This window comes from Cibotium barometz, chromosome 2 (assembly GCF_041138505.1).
Source record: "Cibotium barometz isolate CiBa-2024 chromosome 2, ASM4113850v1, whole genome shotgun sequence".
Classification (NCBI taxonomy): Eukaryota; Viridiplantae; Streptophyta; class Polypodiopsida; order Cyatheales; family Cibotiaceae; genus Cibotium; species Cibotium barometz.
Genome location: NC_141047.1, coordinates 67,120,451 through 67,137,636, shown reverse-complemented (window position 1 = coordinate 67,137,636; position 17,186 = coordinate 67,120,451). Strand labels below are relative to the sequence as shown.

The 17,186-nt window shown below is 44.1% G+C and overlaps 1 protein-coding gene across 1 annotated transcript; it reads left to right on the top strand.

Moving 5' to 3' along the window:
* The first annotated feature begins 340 nt into the window (after nucleotides 1-340).
* On the top strand, nucleotides 341-4,894 carry LOC147641375 (uncharacterized). The gene is made up of 2 exons (XM_086820889.1): nucleotides 341-2,733; nucleotides 3,225-4,894. Exons 1-2 carry the CDS (start codon nucleotides 1,223-1,225, stop codon nucleotides 4,687-4,689), a joined length of 2,976 nt encoding a protein of 991 aa, XP_086677015.1. The 5' UTR covers nucleotides 341-1,222; the 3' UTR covers nucleotides 4,690-4,894.
* The last annotated feature ends 12,292 nt before the right edge of the window (nucleotides 4,895-17,186 follow it).

The following is a 17,186-nucleotide window of genomic DNA, read 5'->3' as shown; positions in this document are numbered from 1 at the left end:
CTCTAGTTAGCAAACACATCAACGCATGGGCATGGTCATAGTCTGTAAAGAAATGTCATGGTTAGGTGATTGTGGTGATCTAATTGGTTAGGCAAAACTTTTTAGTGGACTTCCACCAAAGTGTATAATTTATTTTGTCTTTAAATGAAGTCACTACTTTGAAAAGAAGGCCACCCCTAGGGTTTCAAAAGAAGGCTACCCCAAGTAAAATTTGATCAGCAATGGTTTTGACATGAAAAAACAAAGGTATCTAATAATAGGCCTTCAATTTTGAAATTTTTTGAATTTTTGGAGTCCTGATTATAACTCTCTCATAATTCATGTTAAAATTTGAAAAGCCATGATCTCATGCCAACTGTTACCATCGGGTCACGGGTGCAAACTGCAAACAATGCAGAGTCCACGTCAATATGGCTTCATCAATAATCCTTCATGCAAGCAAGCCTGCTTGGCAGCAGGGTCGTCAGTCCACGATGGCATATGGGTGCAAGCGAGCTCTGGCATACAGCCCTTATTCAAAGCACCACACTGGAAGTAATAAGTCCATGGTGGCATAACGCCCCTGCACCTGCTGCCATGCTTGCTTGCAAGCAAAGCTCTCTCACAGGGAGCAGAGTGAGCTTCCGGCTGATCATGATGAGTTAAACTCGAGCTGCTTCTTGTTCTCTCTATACACTATAGTACCAGAGTTCAGTGCAATTTCAGCTCCATTCTGTTGTTGCATAGAGCTTCTAGGTTCTTCCCCGTCTCCATAGCCATCCTCTTCGTACTCCCCCTTACCTTATCACAAGCTCAGAACCCCTTTCCAGAGTACTGTGTGTATGTGTATGTGTCTGTGTTTCAGCATCTTTGCCCCAGAGTACTGTCCCCCCCCCCCCTCCTTTTGCTAAAGCTTCCATCTTTGTTTCTTGCGTTAGTGCGCATTCATGGTTCTTTGTATACATTGCCTTGGTTAGCCATTTCTTCAAATTGCATGCTCTGCTTCAGCTCTTTATGGAGGATAGGCAGCTTTTCTGTTCATAAAAACCCTCATGAAAATCTAGTGGATGGTCTCAGTAGATAAATGCAGGTCGGATTTTATCAGCAGCACCTCAATGGGTCTCCGAAGCAGATGAAGACGGGAAGAATTTGAGTGAGATGAAGCTCACATTGAGAAATACAGACCAGAATTGCATAAAAAATGTAGCTGTTTGACAATTTTGGAGGCAATCGTGGAGTCAACATGGGTATCAGATGTTGCACCCATGTGTATGTCACTCTAATCTTCATCTTTGTTGGGATCTGCAGCTCAAATTCCTTCCAACTGAATGATGATGTGCTGGGCCTGATAGTATTTAAGGCAGATTTGATAGACCCAACTAATGCATTGTGGTCATGGAGTGAGGATGACAACAACCCTTGCAATTGGACAGGCATAACCTGTGATGCAGAGAGTGGCAGGGTCATTACAGTTCAACTGTATGGACTATCCCTCTCTGGGCACATCGGCAGAGGTCTAGGTAAGCTTGAGTTCATGCAAACACTATCTCTTGCAAATAACAACATCTCAGGCACCATAGATTCAGCGCTAGCTCAGCTTAAACAGCTCAAAAAGCTAGATCTTAGTCATAACGTACTCTCAGGTCCCATTAATCCTGCTTTAGGCAACTTCACCTCTCTCAAATCTCTAGATTTTTCAAGTAATGCACTGTCCGGGGTCATCCCTGAAGAGTTTTTCTCTAATTGCAAGGCCCTCCACGACCTATCTCTAGCAGGCAACTCTCTGGAGGGACCAATACCTGACTCCCTTGGCTCTTGCTCAAGTCTCAAGGTCCTTAATCTCTCCTCTAATTTCCTTAACAACGCAATACCTCTGAGTATGGAAGCACTCACAGAGCTCTCAGTGTTGGATTTATCTTACAATTTGATTTCCGGTGCACTGCCCACATTTGTGCCATACTTAGTGGACGTGAGATTGCAGAGAAACAAATTCTCAGGTGCGATTCCAGGGAGTATCAGCAGTTGTGTCATGCTACAATACATTGATCTGAGCAATAATTTCATCTCAAGTGTGCTCCCTGACTCAATGCACAAGTTGGAGTCTCTCTCTACCCTCAACCTAGCTAACAACTTCATCTCTGGCGGCATCCCTTCGTGGCTTCAAAGCTTGACCTCTTTGAAGGTGCTCGATTTGTCCTTTAATGTCCTCTATGGGCCGATTCCTTCCACCATAGGTTTCTTGAAGGCACTTCAGACAGCTGATTTCTCTCACAACAGTTTATCAGGAAAAATCCCTAACAGTTTCTCAGGCTGTGCTCAGCTGGAAAGCCTGGATCTCAGCTCAAACAACTTCAGTGGCGCTATCCCCGATGTATGCATTCCTAGCCTGCTCTCCATGAGATTGTCGAACAATCAGCTGACAGGTCAGCTTCCCAATGTGTTTCACAGCCAATGTGGGTCTCTGCAGATCTTGGATTTGTCACAGAATCGACTACGCGGAGCTGTGTCACAGCTTGCCTCACGTGTCAAGATGGAGTATCTCAACATATCCTACAACTTCTTCTCCGGATACATTCCGGAATTTAACCAAGGTAGTGCTATTCTAGTGATTGACTTGAGCCACAATGAGCTGGTTGGGGAAATCCCTGCAAGCCTTGGAGATGCTAGCAAGCTTTCTGTTCTGTTTTTGGATGGAAACAAGCTAAATGGCCTAATTCCTCCTGAAGTAGGCAACTGTTCTTCTCTAACAGACATGTAAGTTGGCTTGACTCGTGCTTATATCTCCCTGGCCATGTGTATGCTTTAACAATCTAGTAATGCTATGCCATATTTCTAGTGTTGTCAAAGTATACTTTAACACTGTACTAAGAGGCTTTACAGACTCGGGGCATGCCCCTTAAAAGGGAAGATCACATCTGCCCGTCCCTAATGGGCAGAGCATCTCCTGTCCACACCCCACATGTGCATGGAAGATGTGTAATGTCAAGTTAATGTTCCTAGTGTTGTTGCTCTGACAGTGTCTATTTTTATTTGCACTCTGCACGCATGGCATGCATACATAAAGCTCAAAGCCTTGTTTGGCTTATGCTAACATGTTGCAAAGAATGTAAGGTCCTTCAGAGGCTATTTCAAGTGATGTTGCTCTGACAGTATTGCAATCTCAAAGGCTTGGTTGGCTTATGCTAGGATGTTGCAAGGAACTTCGAAGGCTATTTTGGTTAACTTGAACTTGGCTTTGATCGCAGAAACTTTTCTCAAAACAACTTGTATGGAAGCATTCCCCCGGAGCTTGGCAACTTGACCAGACTTGAGGTGCTAGATCTCTCCAACAACAACATTTCTGGTACCATACCACCAGAGCTGGGACAGCTACAAAAGCTAGTGGTACTCAACCTATCTTACAACCAGCTCGAGGGACCAGTTCCAGACTATGGTAACTTTGAGAAATTCAACGAGTCTGCTTTTGTCGGTAACACCGGCCTTTGTGGTGCCAGTGTCAATGTCACCTGCCCAAGTGTCATGCCCAAACCCATAGTGCTCAATCCGAATTCTAGTGATGCAAACCCAATTGAGCCAAACCCCCTGGGGGCGGCAAGCAGACACAGGCGCATTGTGTTAAGTGCCACAGCCATTCTAGCAATATCTGCAGCAGCTGCCATATCAGCAGGTGTGGTCATAGTCTTTATCTTAAATGTGTATGCCCGATCACTCTCAAGGTCAACTTCTCACATGCTGGTGGACAGCTTTTCACAATCTCCGAGCTCGGATCTGCCCATTGGGAAGCTTGTGATGTTCTCAAAGAACTCGGATCCAAGGTCAGAGGAGTGGGTGACCAGCGCACATGCTTTGCTCAACAAGGATAGTGAGCTGGGCAGGGGAGGATTCGGCACCGTATATAAGGCTGTCCTGGCTGATGGTAGGACGGTCGCCATAAAGAAACTGATGGTGTCAAGCTTGGTGAAATCACAATATGACTTTGAGAAGGAGATACAATTCCTGGGACAAATCAAGCATAGGAACTTGTTGGCTTTGCAGGGCTACTATTGGACCCCTCAGCTGCAACTACTCATCTACGACTTCATTCCCAATGGGAATCTATACAGCCGACTGCATGAAAAACCTCATGCAGATGCAGCCCTTAGTTGGCCGACCAGATTCAAGATAGCCTTGGGCACCGCCCGGGGTTTGGCGCATCTCCATCATTCATGCCATCCTCAAGTGATACATTACAACATGAAATCCAGCAATGTGTTGCTAGATGAGAGCTGCAACCCAAAGATTGCTGACTACGGCCTGGCCAAGCTACTTCCTATGCTGGACAGGTACCTGATGAGCAGCAAGTTTCAGAGTGCATTAGGGTACATGGCACCCGAGTTTGCCTGTCAGAGCTCAAGGATCAATGAGAAATGTGATGTGTATGGTTATGGGGTAATGCTGCTTGAGCTTGTCACAGGGAGAAGGCCAGTGGAGTACATGGAGGATGATGTTGTGATTCTTTGTGACTATGTGAGATCTCTGCTGGATGAAGGGAAACCGATGATTTGTGTGGATGCAAATCTGCGGGATTATTTGGACGATGAAGTTCTCCCTGTCATCAAATTGGGCTTGATTTGTACCTCGCAAGTGCCCTCCAATAGGCCCTCCATGGCAGAGGTGGTTCAAATCCTTGAACTCATTAAGACTCCAGGCAACAGCAAAGATATGCTCTAACAGTCACATCAGACATCCATGTATCTTAACATCCATGGGAAGCAGGACCAACATTCCATCGTATGTCATACGTAGTGCAGGCCAATATTTGTGACACATGTCATCTTCCTATTGGTGTGTTGTAGCATTCTGGTCAACACCAGGACGAGTTTGTTTGATTTCTTCTACCATATTTGATATCTGGAATTGCAACAACTTTTATGTACCAGGTGAGCTCACTTACAGGTGCGACGGACGTGCGCTTTGTGATTGTTAAGAAACTTGTATGTGCGTGTGCGCGCGTGTGAGAGTGAGAAAGTGAGTGTAAAAGAGAGTCTGAGAGAGATTGGATGCATGAGAAAGAGAGATTTAATCAGTTCAAAAAAAAAAGTCCCGCTTGTAGTGTAACATTAACGTGGACTTTATGCCAGTTGTCTTGTATTGATGGGTTCACACGTTGAGTCTACACGGACTGTCCACCAAAAATTGGGACACCTAACCTCATAAAGGAGGGGTTGTTCAATCGAACTTGTTTTTTTTTAATTTTGACCCTAATAAATAATACAGAATATCCTTTATATTCAGATGAGTTTTCAAGGTTATATGGCTCTTTATCTATCGTGGCCGTTGTGAGGCTTGGGATTTCTATATCCGGCCTCACATGGTGCTCTTGAGGGGTGAGCTTGGGTGCCTCGAATATGTTGCATCTATATGGAAGTACCTTAAGGTGGAGTAGCCTGGCCTTACTCGACCTCTCCTACCAACATCTGGATACATGTCAGTTTGTGGGACAAGGGATCTTGTGCCTCGAATAGTTATAAGCTTTCTCTCATCACATTCGTGATCTCTCATGTAATCTTGTCACATTTTGGAATACAGGCAATCTCATTTTGTGGGTTGAAACCTCTCTTTTATGTGATATAGTTTTTTGTTTTCGGCAAGGCAGCCCATTACATTTTTTGTCATAACTCGCATCCGACGCTTGTTTTCAGTTTTCTAGTGCTAGAAATGGCCGGCTTGTCCTCCTCTTCGAGAAGAACTATAGATCATCATATGCAGCATTTAGCAAGTATTCTTTGTTTTTAGTTTTGTGCTGGATTTTCTAGTCCCGTGCAAGCAACTTGGATCGAGAACACGTTCCAAGCTCACTAACCCATGATACTTGGTATCAGACCAGGAAACACCGCGACACGGTGAGTTGGGCCAACACATGCCAAAAGGTAAGCAATAGAAGGTGATTACATTGATGTGGAAGAAGCCGCAATGTTGGAGCAAGAACCCAAATAGGAAAGGGAGACAAAAATTGACGTCGAGGTAGCGACGTGGATTCGGTAAGAGCGGCTCAACAGACATCTTGAGACAAGAGGCCATGACACTCAACAGGATCAAATGGATGACCCAAGGGGTCAAGGTGAAGTTGGCAAGAATACCAAGATAACAGGATGAACCTGCTAGAAGAAGGCATAGTGGCCTCGTTAGCCGAACAATTGCATAAGAAAGACAGAAGCCGACCGTTGTCACCAGATGTGTGAGGTCGAGATCCCCCAAGTCATCACAGAAGGTGGGATGAAAATGGAGATTCTGACTCATTAGATGAAGGATATGGAAAGTGTAATCCATTACCTCTAAAAAAATTCACAGGGCAAAGGGATTCACTTATTGTAACAAGGTGGATTCGGGAGACAGAAGATTACCTCACCCTGAGAACAAGGTTGCGGATAAACACTGGATTCACCTCTTGTTGACAAGGTATGGTGGTCGTGTCTCTTCTCTTATGCACACTTTGTCATTTCATTATATTGAACTTGGTTGGTAATTTCCGCACTCACCTTCCTTGAGTTTGTTCACAATCCAATCGTCCTACTCCTATAAACTTGCATGAAATGAACATGCAACAAGCTTATGTAGATACTCTCTATGATTTTTATCTATGATACTTTCTTAAGACTAGAAATAGTGGCCAAGAACTACACAATAATTTTCCTTGCAAATAGTTGTGAGCCCTCACTCTTCTCCCTACTCTCCCTTGCTTGCTTGCACTTTATTGAATACTTACATAGATTGATGGTACTTTCTATAAGAATGGGTTTTGATTATAGACTGCTTTATCTCATCAACTTCTTTTTGGCCCTCCTTTTGTGAGATTCAACCTCCATGTTGGGAACATATTATTAAGGCTAAGAGATAGCTTCGAGGGAACCACCCACCTCAACATGTCGTGGAGATCTTTCTGATAGCCGAGCTCGTAGCCCTTGAGGTCTCCAAGCTCAACACCACCATGGGAACCTCGTCGTGGTGGTGGGGATCTCAAATAACCCACACACGCACACACTAGCATGCATTAGATGTCTCTGATTGAGGAGCTGTTGTAAGGTTCCCCCCTTCTAAAATAGGAGAAACACTTAAGATAGTCCACGAAGTCTTAACTTGGAGAAAATTTCCTATTTATCGACACCTTGACCATGTAGAGATTCAAGGATACAATTCATAGGTAAGACCTAGTCCTATCCCACAGGGGAAGCGTGATCTTCTAAAAGTCAAATCACCCATAGGATAATTTATCATAAATTGGGCAACTACTAGACTTGATTTCTAGAGGCAACGCTTTTTTCCTCATCCATGCAAGGCACAGCTGCTGCTAACCTAGTCTTCTAGAATAGAGTTGCCTAAGAACCTAATTATCTAGCGTAGGGCTTTCACTTAATCTGTTGGAAAGCTACCCGACTAATCGGGTCCACCCGTCCGTAGGATGGTGCCATCGGGGCATTCCATCCTCCCACTTTCCACCCTACTCACGCGTCAATTTGTTTTCTAATTAATCTTACCACACTGTTTGACATAAATAAACATGTTCCTTAATTATAGCCTTTTTCACAAGGTTTGTTAAAACAGCCTTTTTACACAATACAATCATGCCAAAGACAAGATATATATATATAAAAAGTTGATACATGAATTAATTCCATACAAGCCAAACCGGCTCTCTTATTCTTTTACTTTATTCTACCGATGATCTAGAATTCGGCCTTCCAGCCTCTATATGCTGGGCAAAAACCTACAGGACCATACACCTCTTTGTCGGCTGCTGGCGAGGACTCAAGCCGGCCTGTCACCCTCTCAGGCTCCATCGCTCGATCCTCCCGTCCCTCAGAGGGATGTCTGCACACTAGGGTGGGCTTATTTACCGTACTAGCCTGAGCCCTCAGAACTAGGCAGCATCATAACCTCTGGCCTCAATCGGCGAACCTTATTCTCCCAATGGTATGAGGGATACCTTGGGCCATTCCCGGGCTTTGCTAACGATGCCGCCCGGCTACACAAGCACGGACCGGAGTTAGCATTGAAGCCAGGAAAAACTTGCACTCTTTAAAGATAACAATTTCAATGCAATTTATTGAATACAGCATCACACAATTCGTAACTTCATACAATTTTATGTCATTATTTCAAAAAGAAAAAGATACACATTTATTAACACTAATATAAAAAAAACTTTTCTTTAAAATATAGCCAAGCTAACCTGGCCACCATTTCCTTGAGGAGCTTGAAGAGGGAGGGTTGGAGCCGCGGGGGCATCTTCTCTAATCTCGTTGTTGCGTGCTCCTCTCGGGGCAATATTCTGACGTTTCTGGGATGGGGCCATCTTGGACGTTGTCTTGTAGGGCTCGCTGCCACAGTCGAAACGCTTCAGTCGGATCTCAATTCTGAGATCGTTTGCTCACCGTATGAGCAAAAGACTATAGCGCATGAACCCTTTCTTAAGGCAAAAATCCCTTATTAAAGTCTACGCAAATGGGGGGGGATTTTGAGATGTCCTTAAGACAAAAACGTTTTGCAAAAGGGGAGAAGGGCTGAGGGGTGCTGTAAGTCTATTCACACGGAGGGGGGGGGAGGAGAAGAGTTAAGAACACTACCTCCTACAAGAGGGGGATGGAGGAAAATTGGCTTATCTGAAAAGAGGCAAATGAGGGGGTGTGAGAGGGGCGGCTGTATTGCAGCAAGTACACTACATAGGGACGGATGGCGGTACAATAGGGCATACGCTGCGTGGAAATGCGTGTAGCCTGTGGAGCACCCCGAGGGTTTATATAGCTGAGGGGTAAGGATACGTGCGCTGTGCAAAGCAAGGACGAAAGGACGGTGTACCAGCAAAGGCTATGGATCAGTGGCCTGCATGGGTCTAGGGGAAAGGTACGGTGTTAGTTGTCAGGGAAAGGAGTGGTATGCATGTACCTTATCTGGTCTGGGCCAGCATGGGTGTCCACGTAGGGGTACGTGTGGACCACACAGTGGGCGGCCGTCCTTTGGTTCTTGTGTGGCCATCGTACAAGTGCCCTAGTAAGTGTGTACGGCCCAAAATGGGAGAGGGTCCCCAAATTTGGGACGCTCGTCTCGATTTGTGTGCCGGATCACTCCGGGGGGCTAAAATGAGACAGGTTGAGTTCCAGGGATCACCTCGATTTCATGATCGATTTCTCGAGGAGGCGGTAGCCCTGTAAGCTTGTCAGGGAAGATGTCAGAGATTTCTTAGAGCCAAGAGGGTTCTGACAGGCGGTAGCCCTGTACGCTCATCAGGGAAGATGTCAGAGAATTCTTGGAGCCAAGAGGGTTCTGTCTCCATACTAGGTTCAATGGCTTTGTTGAGCTTGACTAAGAAAACTTGCTGACCCTTACGTGTTCCCTTGAGAAGATGTTTTGCCTTGACTACCCTGGATTTAGGTTTTCCTGTTATCCCCTAAACAGATATTACTTGGCCATGCTCATTTTCAAAAGTGATACTCCCCTGGTTACAATGAATGCTAGGTTTGTTTGCAATTAACCAATCCATCCCAAGGATTCCATCATAAATTCCTAATGGCAAGACTCTAAAGTGGCCATGACTCATGGCCACTTTAGAATCTTGCCATTAGGAATTTTGCTCATTACCCAGCTCAAAATCAAGGTTTTCTATAGAGTGGCGAGATACTACTTCTTTCCCACTGGCTAACTCTAGAGTCATTCTTCCAGCTGTTTTTTGACTCAAGTTTAATTTTTGCAAACACCTAGGAGAAAAAAATGAATGGGTACTGCCACAATCAATCAAAAGCTGAAATGGCTTACCGTGATGAGTGGTTGGGGTTTGGATTATACCAAATTGTTTATTCGGACCTTGGTGTTCTACTACCGCATGGACGGTGGCGCGCTCTTCTTCAGCCATTTCCAAGGTCGGTTCTTCACTTATAATACAGGCGGTCCTAGCAACTGCCCCTCCGCGGCCTCTGCCACGCCCCCCGCCTCTTGCACCTTGGTGGATAGGGGTTCCACGGCCTTGATTTCCTCTGTTACCTTGGGGAAATGATGTTGCCATCTTGGGACAGTTGGCTCTAAAGTGTCCCGGCTCATTGCACTCAAAACACAGAGGGCCTTCTCTGAAAGAAGCAGCATACGAGCGGGGAACAAAAGAGTTGCCTTGTCGCCCTCTGTTGTAGTAGGGGAAATTCTGTTGGGGTTTCTTGTAGGGTTGATCTTTAGGATTTGCCTCAGGGTAAGATCTCTTTTGATGCTTAGGTTTGTCAGTCTTCATTTCTTTCACAAGGGGCTTCGCTCGTATGAGAGCATCCTTTAATGTACTTGGCCTCATTGCTTCAAGGCAGGAATCTAAGGGTTCATTTAACCCTTGGCAGAAACGAGCCACTTGCTGGGAAGTAGTCATAGCTGGGGCATACTTCCGAAGAGTGATAAATTTGGAATAGTAGTCCTCAAGAGTTAAGCTGCACTGCCTACGACTAAAAAATTCATTCATCTTTATGGATTCATGGGATGGGGGAAGATATCTTTCCTTCACTGCCTGCTTGATGTCTTCCCACGTTTGAGAATGCTCCGTGACTTCCTTGTCACGGCACCACTGTTTCCACCAGAGTTTAGCATCTCCAATGAGGCGAAACCGTGCAAGCATAGACTGATTTGCTACTCCAGTACCGGCGGTAGAGAAATAATTGTCCATCGCCTCAATCCAGACTTCAGCATCCTTCTCAACCTTTGAACCTTCTCCTTTAAAGGAGGGAGGTCGCATTTGCTTGAGCAGGAGCTTCTTCTCCTGGGTATCAGTGTAAAGCGCATTGGGAAGTGGAGGGTGATCGTTCTGGCCACCAATATAAAAACAATTTTAAGATTACAAGATTCATATTTGCACAATGCTTATTTTTGGAGAGTAAAACATTGAAATCATTTTATTTCCAAATATTTACAAGGACGAGTTTTATTACAAAGATCTGAGACTAATATATTAGTCTTATTTGCCATCAAGGGAAATTCCTAAGCTTGACTATGACATAAGGGTAGAGCGGTCCACATAGGTGAAATATGGGGGTTCCGTTGTAGTTTTTAAGACTCTGAAAACTGATGGTAAGGGTGGTAGACTCTGGATTGGGGTAGACCCCAACACAGCTACTCTATCAGAGCAGGTAAGATCTGCATCACTTGGTCATACACCCAGCGATCCTGAGGTATGCGAATCCCATCTATAGTCACAGAGGTGTCGGCCCTGGGGGTACCGATGAACCAAAATAAACAGATCATCTTCAACTTTTCAATCCAACGAATCCGCTTTAGATCGGTGGTAAGGTTCCCAAGTCGATCTGCTCGGATGAAGAAATATCTCGGCCCACGACTCCAGAAATCTCTACCCCATCCTCTTTCAATACGAGAGAAATGAGGGAGGGATATCTTCTCTAGTATCTGCACCATCGTGTCACGGAACTCGAAATTTGAGGAGTGACTAGCAGTCTCGAAGATGCATTGGAAAACTAGAAACTTCGAGTAGGCATCTTCCTCTTCCTACAATCATTCAAATATCAATTCAACTTATTTGTTTTAGTAGGATGTTTTTATTAATTAGCATTATGTTAGGTAAAACATTCATTGCAAAACGGTCCTTAAATGGCAATTCCTAGGAGCCAACTTGGCTATGATACCAATTGTAAGGTTCCCCCCTTCTAAAATAGGAGAAACACTTATGATAGTCCACTAAGTCTTAACTTGGAGAAAATTTCCTATTTATCGACACCTTGACCATGTAGAGATTCAAGGATACGATTCATAGGTAAGACCTAGTCCTATCCCACACGGAAAGCGTGATCTTCTAAAAGTCAAATCACCCATAGGGTAATTTATCATAAATTGGGCAACTACTAGACTTTATTTCTAGAGGCAACGCTTTTTTCCTCATCCATGCAAGGCACAGCCGCTGACCTAGTCTTCTAGAATAGAGTTGCCCAAGAACCGAATTATCTAGCATAGGACTTTCACTTAATCTGTTGGAAAGCTACCCGACTAATCGGGTCCACCCATCCGTAGGATGGTGCCATCGGGGCATTCCATCCTCCCACTTTCCACCCTACTCACGCGTCAATTTGTTTTCTAATTAATCCTACCACACTGTTTGACATAAATAAACATGTTCCTAATTACGGCCCTTTTCACAAGGTTTGTTAAAACAGCCTTTTTACACAATACAATCATGCCAAAGACAAGATATATATATAAAAAGTTGATACATGAATCAATTCCATACAAGCCAAACCGGCTCTCTTATTCTTTTCCTTTATTCTGCCGATGATCTAGAATTCGTCCTTCTAGCCTCTACATGCTAGGCAAAACCCTATGGGACCATACACCTCATCGTCGGCTGCTGCTGGCGAGGACTCAAGCCGACCTGTCGCCCTCTCAGGCTCCATCGCTCGATCCTCCCGTCCCTCAGAGGGATGTCTGCACACTAGGGTGGGCTTATTTACTGCACTAGCCTGGGCCCTCAGAACTAGGCAGCATCATAACCTCTAGTCTCAATCGGCAAACCTTATTCTCCCAATGGTATGAGGGATACCTTGGGCCATTCTTGAGCTTTGCTAATGACGCCGCTCGGCTACACAAGCACGGAACGAAGTTAGCGTTGAAGCCAGGAAAAACTTGCACTCTTTAAAGATAACAATTTCAATGTAATTTATTGAATATAGCATCACACAATTCGTAACTTCATACAATTTTATGTCATTATTTCAAAAAGGAAAAGATACACATTTATTAGCACTAATATAAAAAAAAACTCTTCTTTAAAATATAGCCAAGCTAACCTGGCCACCATTTCCTTGAGAAGCTTGAATCGGGGGCATCTTCTCTAATCTCGTTGTTGCGCGCTCCTCTCGGGACAATATTCTGACGTTTTCGGGATGGGGCCATCTTGGACGTCCTCTTGTAGGGCTCGCTGCCACGGTCGAAATGCTTCAGTTGGATCTCAATTCTGAGATCATTTGCTCACCGTATGAGCAAAAGACTATAGCGCATGAACCCTTTCTTAAGGCAAAAGACTATAACGCATGAACCCTTTCTTAAGGCAAAAATCCCTTATTAAAGTCTACGCAAATGGGGGGGATTGTGAGATGTCCTTAAGACAAAAACGTTTTGCAAAAGGGGAGAAGGGCTGAGGGCTGCTGTAAGTCTATTCACACGGGGGGGAGGGGGGGCGTGGGAGAAGAGTTAAGAAGATGAAGGAAAATTGGCTTATCTGAAAAGAGGCAAATGAGGGGGTGTGAGAGGGGCGGCCGCAAGAGGCGGCTGTACTGCAGCAAGTACAGTACACAAGGACGGACGGCGGTACAACAGGGCATACGCTGCGTGGAAATGCGTGTAGCTTGTGGAGCACCCCGAGGGTTTATATAGCTGAGGGGTAAGGGTACGGGCGCTGTGCAAAGCAAGGACGAAAGGATAGTGTACCAGCAAAGGCTATGGATCAGTGGCCTGCATGGGTCTAGGGGAAAGGTACGGTGTCAGTTGTCAGGGAAAGGAGTGGTACGCATGTACCTTATCTGGTCTAGGGTAGCATGGGTGTCCACGTAGGGGTACGTGTGGACCACACAATGGGCGACCGTCCTTTGGTTCTTGTGTGGCCATCATATGGGCGCCCTAGTAAGTGTGTACGGCCCAAATTTTAGGGCGGGGTTCCCAAATTTGGGACGCTCGCCTCGATTTGCGTGCCGGACCGAATTTTTTTTTTGGTCTGGAAGGTTCTCCTGGTCGTTGGGGTTCAGACCGTTCGTCTATCGGACGCCCGGTGATGCATTTATTAAGGTTTAAAGGTCGTCGCTTTTTAACTAAAATGACTAAAATTTACGTATAAGCTTGATCCGATGTCCGTTTTGGATGCTGTAAAATCCTTTATTGGGATAAAATCGCACGCAGATTTCAAATTGGGCTCAGAATTCGAAGATTCTAAGTATAAACGACTCAAATAATAAAATCATTGATTTTTATACCATAAAAACTCATAAATTTATACCATAAAAACTCATAAATTTATCTATTACATGAACATTTCTTTATTAGTGAAGATGGGTATGTTACAGCTATCTTCATGGGAGCGAAGCTACAGGGCCGGTATATTGGCTTGTTGGATGACTTTTTTTCGGCCAGATTCGTGTTTCGGACGTGTTACGGGCCCCGTTTCGTCACTGCAGGGTATTTTCGTCGGTAGTTTTCTGAAAGTTCTGGTAAAGAACTATTTTTGCTCAAAATCTGGTTATTACAGTGTAGCAGTGCATTTTGGAAGTGCAGACAGGATTTGCACATGTATTGTTGATACTGGGTGTATGTACATGTACTCTGAACACATTTGGTGACACACAGGCTATGCTGAAGTACCGCTGTTTGCAGCAGTTATAGGAGATACTGATGTATTACATACAGAAGTTGTCTGTTTACAGGTTATTTGATTGCTGCAGGAAAACATGTCTAACAGAATTAATCAGATTGTTAGTGAGAAGCTGGATAAGAATAACTTCCATGCCTGGAAGTTCAGAATGACCAATTTCCTTATGGGTAAAGGATTTGGGGATTATGTAGAAGGAGACAATGAGGAGCCTCCAGAATTATTTGAGGAGAACGCCACTCTTGCAGATATAAAGGCATTCAAGGATTAGAATCAAGGTGCAAGAAAAGTCATGTAGTGGCTTTCAATTAGTGTCACATACACTATGATAGGACACATACTGGATGCAAACACTCCAGCAGCTGCGTGGCAGAATCTGATTTAGATGTTTCAGACTAACACAAAGGCAACGAAGTAGCAGTTAAATCAAGAGTTGCATACTGTGGAAAAGAAAAGCATGTCCATCAATGAATATGCCTTAAAGATCAAGGGCATTGTTGAATCCCTTGGGTCTATCAATGTATCAATGGAGGATGATGATTTGGTGACTCTGAATGGGCTTGGCAAAGAGTAGAAGCCATTCAAGACCTCCATTGTAGTTAGGGAGAATATTTCCAACTTTCGGGACTTGATATCTATGCTGATCATAGAAGAAAAGGCGTTAGGTGAGGATTCTTCTTCACAAAGCAAGAATACAAGCCATTCAAGACCTCCATTGTAGTTAGGGAGAATATTTCCAACTTTCGGGACTTGATATCTATGCTGATCATAGAAGAAAAGGCTTTAGGTGAGGATTCTTCTTCACAAAGCAAGAATACATCAGAATAGGCCTTCTACTCTAATTCAGGTAGAGGCAGAGGTAGAGGCCGTGGTCAAGGCCAAGGTGGTGGCCGACAAGAAAATTAGAATTTTGGATAAAATTAGTCTAATGATTCACAAGCAATCATACACAGGTGGAAGAGGCCAGTCTAGAGGCAAGGGGAGCCAAAGAGGTCGAGGTGGTTGGCAAAGAAATCAAAATGCAAATAGCATAGAGTGCTATTACTGTGGCAAACCACGACACATGGCAAAGGACTGCTACAAAAAACAGAATGACATTAAAAGTGGGAAGTTGCAGCAAGGCAACTATGCATCATCTAGCAAACATGGAGGTGATGACAGAAGTGATGAGTAGTTGTTTGTGATGTAGCACATGCTTAGTTCCATAATAGGAGATGTGTCAGGATCTCAAGATATATGGTATGTGGATTTTGGCGCCTCTAACCACATGACCAGTCATGCCGAGTGATTTAGAGATATGTAGAAAATGGAGAACCAGGTTATGTAGAAACAGGTGATGGTTCTGCGCATCCCATTGCGCATGTTGGTAAAGTGCCATTGTCTATGCAGGATGACAAAATGAAGTACTTGGCTGATATACTTCATGTTCCGAATATTACAAAAAACTAGGTTTCTGTTGGGGACAGATGTAGGGTCTGCAAGTGAGGTTTAATCCTCAAGGATGTTTTGTGGAAGACTTCAAAAATAAGTGTCGCTTGGTCAAAGGGTAACAGAAATGGTAGGATATATACTTTGAATGTGAACATGCCTGAGATAAAGGCAGCCATGTTTACGCATGGAACATGTGTCATTTCAGATATTGACATATGGCACAAGTGCATTGGTCGTGTGAATGTACACCGAGACTGAAGTCTATGCAGGCCCAAAATATTGTTGCAGGTTTGCCAAAGTTTAAGGTTGACGGTATGCATAAGGTATGTAAAGGATGTAAAGGTTGACGGTATGCATAAGGTATGTAAAGGATGCCAAGTTGGTAAGCAGGCCAAACATGCTTTCCCACATAAAAATCATGTTAGTGCAAGGCCATTGGATGTCATACATTCAAATGTATGGGGACCGACCAAGACTGCAACAATTGCAGGTTGCAGGTACTATGTTACATTCATTGATGACCACACTAGGAAAGTGTGGGTTTATTTCATGAAGGAGAAAAGTGAGGTTTTTGCTCACTTTCAGAGATTTAAAGCCTTAGTCAAGAAGAAAAAATGCATACAAATAAAATGCCTAAGATCAGATGGTGGGGGAGAATATTTCTCCAATGAGTTCTGCGATTTCTTGAGAAAGCAGGTTCAAGGCACATTGCAGAAGTGGCAAGTGCCTTGATGGCTGAAAAGAATATGCCATATTACTTTTGGGCAAAAGTAGTAGCAACTGCTGTGTACATTATGAATAGGACACCCAATGCACCCGTTCATGGTATTACTCAATTAGGAAATTTTGGAGGTCATTTGTAGGGCCTTGTAAGAAATTCAAAAACTCTTATTTTCTCTCTCTAGAAAAAATGTTCAAAAGATACCCTCATTAAATGTGTACTTGACAAGAAACTATCGCAAGTTACAAAAAAGTGGATCTGACAAGGTATTGAATATGTGCACTAGCTACGCATCGCTCTCAACTTTTTGGATTCGCAAAAGGCACTCACGTTGTGAGGCAGCTCAGGAACACAAGAAGGCCGCTATAGCTCGCCGACTCACCACCTTCGGAACACTCACAAGCACAAGGGGCACCACCACCAGTTTCTCTAGCTGGAAAGAAAAATCTCTCTCTCTCTCTCTCTACCACCCAGAGATACCCAAAGAAAGGCAATTTCAATAGCTCACATATCTCATTATAAAAGCCTTTTATCTGTCAGCAAGGCTAAGCCACTCACATATCATCAACACAAACCCTATTGTCCATTTACAAGGGGTTACATGAATTTTATCAATTTATAAGCTTCAACCCACTCTTCCTTGCACTCTCCTTTATATCACACACTCACAGCAAACAACTCACACAC